General features: G+C 38.0%; 1 protein-coding gene across 1 annotated transcript in view; it reads left to right on the forward strand.

Moving 5' to 3' along the window:
- The window catches only part of LOC121376370, a 63,513-nt gene that overhangs the window by 4,609 nt on the left and 46,153 nt on the right, over positions 1-12,751 (forward strand). The window contains exons 4-9 of the mRNA XM_041504256.1: positions 1,235-1,563; positions 4,624-4,736; positions 6,161-6,228; positions 9,214-9,527; positions 10,315-10,427; positions 11,622-11,689. Coding sequence (XP_041360190.1) covers positions 1,235-1,563; positions 4,624-4,736; positions 6,161-6,228; positions 9,214-9,527; positions 10,315-10,427; positions 11,622-11,689 — 1,005 coding nt within the window. The remainder of the gene's footprint in view (positions 1-1,234; positions 1,564-4,623; positions 4,737-6,160; positions 6,229-9,213; positions 9,528-10,314; positions 10,428-11,621; positions 11,690-12,751) is intronic.

Genomic DNA, 12,751 nt, shown 5'->3' on the forward strand with positions numbered 1-12,751 from the left:
CCTTATGGAGTTATGAGAGACTAAAAATCTCATTATCAATAGTACAATATTCAGGAATATAATATGTAATATATATAACAAGAAACATTATTAATGCATAATATAAAGGCCACTCCTTATGGAGTTATGAGAGACTAAAAATTGCATTATCAATAGTAACATATACAAGAATATAATACGTAATATATATAATAAGAAACATGCTTAATACATAATATAAAGGCCACTCCTTATGGAGTTATGAGAGACTAAAAATTATGCTATGAATTAAGTTATGGTCATGATATATTCAGTTTAAAATACCACAGAATATTGAAGAGTGGTTTTACGAAATAAATGCGTGAAGTTCACAAGATGTCAATAAACGTTTTATGAACATTTTATTGACTTATATAAAACTTGATTTTATATACCAGTATAAGATTGGTTTTTAACATTCATTTAAATACATTTTATTGATTTTATGAGAACCATTGTAAACATTTCCTCACAACATTTTCTACAATGTTGATCTTGGAAACAAAGAATATTGTACAAAAATAGCCTTGGTAAGAAAAACACTATGTTGTACACAGTCAGAAATAACTTTTTTGTTTTTATTGTATTTCTCATTCCATCCAGTACACCACGACTGGTATATCACAGACCGCGTTATGTGCTATTCAGTCTGTGAAATGGGACCTATAAAAGATCCCTAGTTAGCGGGTTTCCTCTCTAAGACTATATGTCAAAATTACGAAATGTTTGACATTTAAAAAACCGATGATGCTGTAATGATGTCGTTAAACTAAAGAAAGTTTTTATTCTATATTTTATTCTAAATTTTATTATTATCTATCTGTGGTATTTGTAATTTTTGCACAGTTCTTTACACTGTGGTTTTATTTGCCTCTTGAATTGTTATATTGATGTTTATCATCACTTTATTTGTTTGCATTTACCGTAGTTTGACACCCAATAGCCGATGTATTTTTCGTGCTGGGGTGTCGTTAAACATCTATTCTAGTATATTCTAGTCTCGTCTAGTCTAGTCTAGTCTATTCTATTTTTTTCTATTCTATTCTATTAATCTATATTTATTAAATGTTCTGCTCATATGGGAACACATTTCTTAATATTACATTCCACATTGCATTTGAGACCCAGTATTTTCAAAACTGCAGTTCCACATACTCTGAATTCTGAAATTGGAAGCATAACATTTTGTTTTTATTCTAATTTACTACATTTTCAGCTCACATGGGAACACATTTCCTAACATTACATTCCACATTGCATTTGAGACCCCGGTGTTTCCGAGACTGCAGTACCACATTATCAGAATTCTGGAATCGCAAGCTCCACAGATTAACATGTCATCTTACACCGTCATGGATGTTGGCGATCTCTATCTGATCTGGAAGAAGTTCCAGTTCATACTCGTGACCCCGGAACCATCGGTGACAACCATTTGGTGGATGCCTTCGTCGACAGTCGTCCCAACCAGTACCAAGGTTGCTATGGAAACGTCCACAGTAGAAATGACATCATCGATAGTAGTAACCACACCAGATCCCAGTAGGGGTATGTTTGTACTGATGTTGAGTTATATACATGTATATTATTTCCCTTAACGATATCGACAATGCTACATTGAAACATCATGATCTTGATCTCTGTTATCTCGAAAACCCAGTATATCTCGAAGTTCAAAAATTGTCCCATGATAAAAACTATTGTTGCAGTAATTTAAAAATGTGCATGGAATTAACGTGAAGTAAAATATACTATATACCCTATCAGTTACTTAATACACTTACTTGGGAACATATATTCATATTCAGGTCCCATATTTTAAAAGTTCTTTTAACGCTACGAATTTGTAAAATCGTATTAAGCTATGACGTCACTATGGCGTTTGCTATAGTGACGTCGAGGCCTATGATGGTTTTACAATTTCGTAGTGGTAAGATAGTTTCCAAAATCTCCAGCCTGGTTTGTTAACATAAATAAAAAAGCAAGAAAAGAATACAAAAATCAGTGCAAAATAAACATTTGCTTTTTCAAGACAAATGTTGTTTTACTCAAAACCTTAAAAGGACATTCCTGAGTTTGCTGAAAATTTTAAGATGTTATCGACTAACAAAGCCGTTTTAATTTTTGTAATTACATATCAAATATATTTTTCTGCATAAAATATTAGTGGCTGTATATTAAACGTGTTTCTGATCGTTATAATATTTGTACTAAGTTAAATTTTGTTTTTTTCTCAAATATAATTTTTTCGTACGTACGAAATTATTTAAAGACAAAATCCAGTCTGGACTTCTTACAAATATTAAGACGACCAGAAACACATTGAATATACAGACACTGATATTCTACACCAGAAAATTATATATATTTATTATGTAAGTTTAATCGTAGAAATATTTTATTAGTGGGAAACATCTTACAATGCAGCAAACTCGGGAATTTCCCTTTAATACACCTATTTGTTATAAACACAACAGATATGCACAACAGGGGTCATTTCTCATAACATCATAAGTTTACGTCTGCAACTAGCAGTTATACCGGGCATGCATTTTAAAATGTTTGGCATATATTTCACGAAGAAAATTACACCATTAAAGAAAATGGAGCATTTTAAGGACAAATGGAAAATGAAATACGTATATTTCTAACTATACTACTCAAAAGAATTTAAGGGTCAAAAATGTATAACCAAATAAGTTTCAGAGTGTATTAGATTGATGATGTAAACTACACCAAAAATTTAATTTATTGTTCCATATTTACAAAAACCCACAAATAAACGTCACTGTATACAAGAAAGTCACATGACATGCTGTCAAAGTTGAAGGTTGTCAAACATGGATTTTACACATTATAACATTCGTTTAATAGTGTGTGAATCCACCCCTGGCGCGAATACACTCGACACATCGTTGCCTCATGCTGTTGATCAGACGACTGAAGAACTCTTGGGGAATGGCCTGCCACTCTGCCATAAGAAGTTGACCCAGATCATGAAGGTTGGCCGGAGGGGCATGGTTATCCCGAACTCTCCTGCCTAATTCGTCCCAGGCGTTCTCTATTGGGGCCAAGTCAGGCGAATATGCTGGCCAATTCATCCTGGCGATACCTTGTTGTTTGAGAAAGTCCGTTACCACCCTGGCGCGGTGGGGTCTGGCATTGTCATCCTGCAGAACTGCCCCGCCGCCAATCTGCTGAAGGCCTGGGAGAACCAACGGCCGGATAATCTCATTCAGATAGCGGATTCCATTCAGTTTGCCATACACCACATAGAGGGGGGTCCTGTGGTGGATAGAGATGCCGCCCCACACCATGACGCTGCCACCACCGAACCGGTGAGGTTGTCTAACGTTAACGTCAGCGAAGCGATCCCCAGGACGTCTGTAGACACGAACCCGACCGTCGTTGAACTGGAGACTAAACCTGGACTCATCAGTGAACATCACTCGACCCCACTGAACACGTTGCCACCGCAGATGAAGTGTGCACCAGTGACGTCTGGCCGTTCTGTGACGTGGTAGGAGTGGTGGTCAAACAGCCTGGCGACGGCAGCGTAGATTATTGGCTCTCAGACGATTGCGTATGGTTTGATCAGACACTCGAGTTCCAGTCGTAGTCCGCAGATTGTCACGTAATCGGCGTGCAGTGGTTGTGCGTTGACGTAGAGCCATATTGGTGATGTAGCGGTCCTCTCTATTTGTAGTGCTTCGGGGTCTTCCCGAACGTGGACGATTTCGAACAGAATTCGTTGCTTGGTACCGTTGCCACAGTCGGCCAACGACACTCTGACTGACACCAAGTCTCAGAGCAACATTTCTTTGCGTATTGCCATCCTGAAGCCAAGCAATAGCCCTTCCTCGATCTTCGATAGTCAGTTGAAGTCGTACCATTGTCGAATTTGGAGTGTGCACCGTACACGAACGCAAGCTCCAATTATACGGTAATTCAGCATTGGGAACATGGAATACACATGCAAAGCGTGCAAATGAAGCGCTTTGTGAAAAAGCAAGTTATGGGCACTTAGCAGACCTTTCGCTTTCGCCCTAATTTACGTGCAAATGTAAGCATGTTTTCGCCATTAGAACTAGTCGACAGTGTCAATGACAGTGGATTTTAATTCATTTATGGGTTGCTTAGACCCACTTTCGTCAAAATGGAACAATACCATGCGTGACATTATGGTCTAGCTAATATAGGCCCCTAATTGGCATTCAGAAAATAATGTCGAAAATATCGTCTGACCCTTAAATTCTTTTGAGTAGTATATATTTGTTGTACAATATCAGTAATAAGAATTGTGGTTTAATCGTAGATTTACGTTTACGTGCAAAACTACGCTTACGATGTTTTGTGAAATTAGGCCCTGGGGCCTAATTAACTAAACTCTCGCAACTTTGCGATCTCGCAGTGCAATGCTAAAAGACTTGTAAAGAGGACGGTTTGTTGTCTAGCAGAGCGTAAGAGACCTTTGTGAATTAGGCCCCTGGTTTTCCATTTTTCATTTTGTATTTTACTAGAAGAAATGTGTCACTGTGTTATGTCCATATAACAAGTGTGATATTGTAACAGTGAGATAAAAATAGAGATTTTCTTTACTTAACATAGGTTGGCTGCTGGCAATATTCGAGTATGGACTTCTCAACTTCAGACACTACCCAGAACTCGACAACCGCACATCTAAGTTATTTCAGCTTTATGAAAGAAGGTTTTGTGAGGAGGTATTTAAACATATGATGTTTTTTAAATGTAACAACTTGTTTTCTACCGATTAGCGGGAAAGGTTGTTTTATAGGCTTGGTCCTGTAGGTTGTAGACGACATACCACAACTTTGGTTGACTTACTGGAATGGGGCACTATTAGTATAGGGAAAGTCCAAAGGAACTGTTGATGGGAATCAGATGACCAGTCGCTTGTCAGGGGAGATTCCAGAGGCGGATTCAGGGGGGGGGGGGGGGGAAGGGGCAGAGGCCCACCCCCCCTAAATTTTGCGACAGTTATAATTTTATTATATATTAATTTTCTTAATTTTTTTACGATCCCCTCCAAATCTCCCCCAAAGTTCCATTGGCATTCTGCCTCATGTCATTGGAGCCCCCCCCCCCCCCCAAATGGATTTTCTGGATCCGCCACTGGATTCTACCACTGAGCTACACCCAGTCCTGTGACAACTATATTATACAGATGAATGATTTGAATAAGGAAGGAAGGAAATGTTTTATTTAACGACGCACTCAACACATTTTTATTTACTGGTTATATGGCGCCAGACATATGGTTAAGGACCACACAGATGGGCTACACTTTTCGATTAACAACAAAGGATCTTTTATATGCACCATTCCACAGACATGATGGGCTACTCTTTTCGATTATGTCATATCATAGGGTTTTACGTGCACATTCAGAACAAGCTGTTGTAGCGCACGCCCTTTCGATTAACAGCAAGGGATCTTTTATATGCACCATCCCACAGACATGATAGTACATACCACGGCCTTTGTTACACCAGTTGTGGAGCACTGGCTGGAACGAGAAATAACCCAATGGGGCAACCGACGGAGATCGATCCTAAACCGACCGTGCATCAAGCGAGTGCTTTACCACTGGGTTACGTCCCACCCGATTTGAATTAAGTCGATGTTTTCTTTGGTTAACGACACCACTACAGCACATTGATTTATTAATCATCGGCTGTTGGATGTTAAATACTTTATAATCTGATATATAGCCTTAGAGGGGAAATCTGCTTTATTTCTTTAACGACAGCAAGGGATCTTTTATGTTCCCAAAGACAGGACAGAACATACCAGAGTATTTGATATACCACTTGTGAGTCACTGGATGGGATGAGGGAAACAACAGTGGGTCTGCCGAGGTTTAATCCTATGACCCAATCGTCTCAGACGAGCGCTCTACCAACTGGACTAAATCCCGTCTCCACCCTGTGTTAATTAAATAATTGAGAGTGTAGCTTTTTATTTCTTTCCCCACTGTTTTATATAGATAAGGAGGTGATGGAATTCATTACGTAAAAACGTTAATTAGAATTGAATACCATATACTTTTCTAAATTATTGTGTTATATTACTTTGTGACACACCATTACTAATCATTTGTAACCAGTGATTTGTTTTCTTTCAGATCAAGTCTTATTACTTGAACAGTTTTCTGTATGCAGCTTATCGCCGCTGTCATATCAAAATGTTTGGGTAAGATATAATAACATTAGTAATATAAGCCACTGTTCAAGGAAAGGTGGTGTGCTGATACTGGTACTGCTAGAGAGAAAAGTGTTTGTATTGATACTGCTTGAAAGAAAGGTGGTGTGCTGATACTGGTCCTGCTAGAGAGAAAAGTGTTTGTATTGATACTGCTTGAAAGAAAGGTGGTGTGCTGATACTGGTACTGCTAGAGAGAAAAGTGTTTGTATTGATACTGCTTGAAAGAAAGGTGGTGTGCTGATATTGGTCCTGCTAGAGAGAAAAGTGTTTGTATTGATACTGCTTGAAAGAAAGGTGGTGTGCTTATACTGGTACTGCTAGAGAGAAAAGTGTTTGTATTGATACTGCTTGAAAGAAAGGTGGTGTGCTGATACTGGTCCTGCTAGAGAGAAAAGTGTTTGTATTGATACTGCTTGAAAGAAAGGTGGTGTGCTGATACTGGTCCTGCTAGAGAGAAAAGTGTTTGTATTGATACTGCTTGAAAGAAAGGTGGTGTGCTGATACTGGTCCTGCTAGAGAGAAAAGTGTTTGTATTGATACTGCTTGAAAGAAAGGTGGTGTGCTGATACTGGTCCTGCTAGAGAGAAAAGTGTTTGTATTGATACTGCTTGAAAGAAAGGTGGTGTGCTGATACTGGTACTGCTAGAGAGAAAAGTGTTTGTATTGATACTGCTTGAAAGAAAGGTGGTGTGCTGATACTGGCCCTGCTAGAGAGAAAAGTGTTTGTATTGATACTGCTTGAAAGAAAGGTGGTGTGCTGATACTGGTACTGCTAGAGAGAAAAGTGTATTGATACTGCTTGAAAGGAAAATGCTTGTAGTGGATACTGCTTGATATAAAGAGCTTGTTTTAATACTGCTTAAGAGAAGAGACTGCTGGCAGTGGATACTGCTTACCGGCCTCGGTGGCGCAGTGAAAAAAGAGAGGATTAGGGTTAAATAGAAGCAGAACTGGGCGAGTCAACTACTCACCAACACGAGTCGGCGGTGAAGTATAAATCTAACTTTAGTATTGATTCTGTTTGACACACAAGGGCTTGTATTTATACTGCTTGATAGAAAAGTGTGCTGATGTTGATACTAAAGGGTAAAAGTGCGCTTATATTAAAGGGACATTCCCAAGTTTGCTGCATTGTAAGATGTTTCAGACTAATAAACTATTTCTACGATTAAACTTATATATTAAATATATCTTCTTGTTTAGAATATCAGTGTCTGTATATTCAATGTGTTTCTGTCTTTTATCTTCAAATAATTTCGTAAACAATTTTTTTTAAGGAAATAAAATGAAATTTAACCTAGTACACATATTAGAACGATCAGAAACATGTTTAATATACAGCCACTAATATTTTATGTAGAAAAATATATTTGATGTGTAATTACAATCGTTAAAAAGTCTCTGTTAGTCGATAACATCTTAAAAATTGCAGCAAACTCAGGAATGTCCCTTTAATACTACTAGAAAGAAACGTACGCTGGTAATGATATTGCTAGCGAGAGAAAAGAGTACTAGTATTGGTACTGCTATAGAGAAAAATGTTCTGCTATCAATCCTGCGTTAGTAACAGATGTGCGTACAACCCTTGCCCCATATTTCCGAAGCTGTCTTATCGATACAGTATCGTAAAGACGCCGTAGGTTATGACGTCACTATTGCATATGTCATAGCCTACGGCAGTTTTACGATATCGTAGCGCCAAGATATCTTTGAAGGTATGTGTCCTGCCAATCGGTAATGCCGTGGGGAATTGCCGCGGTGCTTGTAATTTTTTGCGTCATTTATTTTGGTGTCGAACTTTCAATTTGCAATGTCATCTTTTTAAATTAATTATTTATTTTTGTAATACTGATAATTTCAACTCCTCTCTTTCACACTAACTGTCGTGAAAAATGCCCTGGAGACTATTTGTCCACGGTGGCCAGGGTTGTAACGATAATGCTCGGGTGATGTAATTACAGCCTACAAATATGCAACACTTTCTTACCATCTTATTATTCACATATGTAGAAGATATTTCATGTTTGTTTTTGTCAAATATGATTTATATCTCATCGAGTGAAGTTTGCAATCATATATCATGAATCGCGCTTGCGCGACGAGTGTGATGTGATTGCAAACTTCACGAGATGCATTAATATTTCCAAATGCATTAATATTGCCATTATACAAAACTATATTAAAAAACCCAATTGAACTCTATTCCACAAGGATTTACAACTCTATCAATACACAAATACACTTTCTCACCATCTTATTATTCACATATGTAGAAGATATTTCGTGTTTTTTGTCAAATATGACTTATATCTTATCGAGTGATATGATTGCAAACTTCACGAGATGAGATATGTCATATTTGACCAAAAAACACATGAAAATTGAAATTTTCTATTTATTACATAACTTTTGGCAATTTACATTTATTGTTAAAATAGGTCTGGCTTTCTTACAGTGAAGATAACACTTTCTACAGTGACGATAACACATTTTAGAGAGAAATAGTGAAAGTTTCACCCTAAAATGTGTTATCGTCACTGAATAACTGATAACTCTTTTAATTCACTGATATTTTAAAATATTTTACTAAATATTATATAATAAATACTACTACATTAATTTTGGCTAAATATAATTTTACCGAAACGAGTGAACTTCCCATGTTAGTAACTGACTGCACGAAAGTGGAGTCAAATACCATGGGAAGTTCAGGAGTTTGTAAAGAAAATGATATCTATCAAAAATCCAGTATGATATTTTATTTATTACCCACCTTCACATGATGTAAAAATCGAAAAATTAGTTCCGACATAACGAAACATGCTAATGCACAGAGCTATGACAAAAGGAAGATGACGTCGCTTTCCGAAATGACGTCATTTAGCAACTAATACACACCTGATGGTACGCACGTAATTTGTACGACACCCCCAGACGTTCACCAGGTGGGTAATAAAACGTTTCGTCTTGCAGTAATCATCCCAACACAATAGCGTTCCGGATTTATTTCGAGCCTCCGTTCTTCCCAACCCTGCAGTCGTACATTCTGTTTGTCCTGGAGACACAGTCGCCGAAACTGAACATCTCCACGTACACCGTGATGGACGTCGGCGACCTCTACCTCATCTGGAAGAACTTCACCTTCAAGCTGGTGACCCCTGACCCAGACATCACGACTCTGATTTGGACAGAACCCTCCACCACGCTGATCTCGTCCATCCAACCATCGACGCCCCAGATAGAAGCCACATCCACCGTGGTTCCCACTACCCCACCTCCATATCTCGGTAATGGCTGGTGTTTGTGTCTTTGTGTTGGTCTGATTCCTGGGTGGCTGGACCTTTCGCTGCCAGTTGGTTAAGTTAGTGTTAGGGATGAGGATAAAGCTAGGGTTAGTGTTAGGGTCAAGGTTAGCGTTAGTGTATCGTTATATGTAATGTTAGGGTTAGGGGTGGCTAGATGTAAGTTATGATTAGGGTTAGGGTATAGTTAGACGTAAGTTAGGGTTAGGGTAAAGGTTAGAGTATGGTTAGATGTAAGTTAGGGTCATGGTCAGGGTGAGGGTTAGGGTATGCTTAGATGTAAGTTAGGGTTAGGGTTAGGGTATGGTTAGGTGTTAGGGTTAGGGTTAGGGTATGGTTAGATGTAATTAGGGTTAGGGTTAGGGTATGGCTAGATGTACGTTAGGGCTACGGTCAGGGTTAGGGTATGGTTAGGCTCATGTTTCACTCAATTGTAACTTTATCCAAAAGTGTAAACAGGTTTGTAGATTAACTAAACTTAGTGTGCATTTTCATGGGCTGAAACTAGGGTCTGTCACCCATTCACTGTTCAATATATCATGACTCCTGTCAAACAATTATATTAGAATACATATCAACAATCATGACCATGCACCGGAATCACACCTCGTTTTGGTTTTCCTCACCACCTTTTACATTATTCTGTCGCCCCATAACACAACTCATCCACTCAGTTAATGTAGTTGTACCCCCTCCCCTCGCCACAATGTTGGCTTTCCCATATAACACCCTGGCTACACCAATGCTAACAATGCATGTTTGTGTTTTACAGATTGGGTTCTGGCTATCTTCAAGTACAACCTGTTTGACTTCACGTTCCTGGGCGATTTGACCAATAGAACGTCTCCACTATTCAAAATCTACCAGCAGAACTTCTGTGATGACGTGAGTTTTCTCAAGTAGAAATCAGAAGAGAGGTGCTCAAATCTATCATGGCTTTGTCTTTCTTGTTGATAAATATGAAATGATATAGGCGTACGAGGTACCATTTTTTGTAGAGAGCTGACTCTTTTTTCTTTCTTTTTTTTTTGCCCAATATAGATAACAACATTAATGCACGTTAGTATTACTGCGAAATAGCTTTTTGGGGGTTGCAAATGGATCACTACCATGTTTGTGTGTAGAATATCTCTAACGTTTTTGCCTGAATTTTAGAATTTGCTCTAGCATTGTGGGGTGGGGGACAGTTGCCCCCCGCGACTTCACCCATTCCCCCCTTCGTAGGCTTATATCTAATATGATAGTACACGATTCCCCCTCTTATATGAGCAAGCGTTTTGAATCCAGGACTTGGTAATAAAGATCGTTCCATATCCGGTCGCATGTGAATTACTTTTTCTGAACCCAACATCTGCAAAATAAAATGTTATTTAAGTTATGTATATATAAAATATTCATTTTGGTGCCACCCGTCTTCACATGTGATCAATTCTGGAACAGTATTTAATATAAAAAATACTTTATATGATCATAGATAGATAGAAATGTTGTATTTAACGACGCACTCAACACATTTTATTTACGGTTATATGGCGTCATACATATGGTTAAGGACCATACAGATATTGAGAGAAGAAACCCGCTGTCGCCACTTCATGGGCTACTTTATATCATTATAGCCATCATAATCATCATTATCATCATCATCATCATCATCGTCATCATCATCATCATCATCATCGTCATCATCATCATCATCATCGTCATCATCATCATCATCATCATCATCATCATCGTCATCACCAACGTCGTCGTAGGCGTGTTCATATTAATTTTTGTTATCATGATCCTCATCAGTATCATTGCCTTCATCATCGTCAACGTCCTCATCATCCTTGTCATTATCATCACAAGGGTCATTTCAATGAAGAAGGTTGAAATGTTGTATTCCACTCTCCTATATTTTAATCCCAATTGATGTTCAATGGTTATGTAATAATACTTGTTTTGTTTAGTTTGTTTTGGGGGCTGTTTGAGGGGGGGGCGGGGGGGTCTGAGTCTCACCCTGAGTTGCATACGCATTACGATTGTTGCTTGTGAATAAAAATGATATGTCAGCTTCTTGTGTTTGTTTTTCAGATACATCGATTTTATGAGCGAACGTACCTGGGTGTAGCATATAAGGATTGTCAAATAATTAGACTGGGGTAAGTATTGGCAATGTAACTCTTTTTTTTTTTTCAAAATACCATTTCGAATTTGCCTTGTGTGGAAATACAGGTTCGATCACGACAACGGTTTTTATTATTCATATCAGTACGGACCTCCTTAAAACAACATTTTGACTCTGTTTTTGCAGAGAAGTGATGTTGAATACATTAATGGTTTTGGTTACGTTCAGATTGTTTTTGATTTTTTTTTTTTGGATGTTAAAAAATGAATAACATAACTGTTGTTATTATTAAAACAACAATTTTAAATCTTCACTATTTACTACAAAGCAGAATTCAAAAGGAAATTTGCTAAGGTAAGTGATGTTTGTTGTCAAATATGATTTACATCTTACAAAACCGTAATACGAATTCAACGCCGTATCTCTGAACAATGCAGAATCGAATGGGTATCTGGCAGAATAGTGGATGCTTCCATCAATCTTTATCTAATGCTTTGTCTATAGGACAACCACTTCCGAACAAATCCTTTACTAGAGGGTTCATCTCTCTTGCATCGCCTTAAAGAGGACTGCCACTTCATAGGAAATCCTTTACTAGAGTTCACCTCTCTTGCTCGTCATAAAGAGGACTGCCACTCCGTAGGAACTCCTTTACTAGAATCCATCTCTTGCATCGCCATAAAGAGGACTGCCACTCCATAGGAAATCCTTTACTAGAGAGTTCATCTCTCTTGCATCGCCATAAAGAGGACTGCCACTTCATAGAAATCCTTTACTAGAGTTCACCTCTCTTGCGTCGTCATAAAGAGGACTGCCACTCCATAGGAACTCCTTTACTAGAATCCATCTCTCTTGCATCGCCATAAAGAGGACTGCCACTCTCAGACACATTTACAAAAACATGCGCAGCTTTACCTTTTAAGGCCTTAGTCCCTTTGTACTGCATTATCGATTACTTTAGAGGCAATGCAAGTGAAGCAGCATAAACTGGCTGTTTTTCTTTACTCCTGTATTAAAAATTATCTTTAATCAGTATTATTTAATGGTAATTTGTAAAATAAAATATTTATTTATGATGGATTTCTTTTTCAAATTT

This window comes from Gigantopelta aegis, chromosome 1, assembly GCF_016097555.1.
Source record: "Gigantopelta aegis isolate Gae_Host chromosome 1, Gae_host_genome, whole genome shotgun sequence".
Lineage (NCBI taxonomy): Eukaryota > Metazoa > Mollusca > Gastropoda > Neomphalida > Peltospiridae > Gigantopelta > Gigantopelta aegis.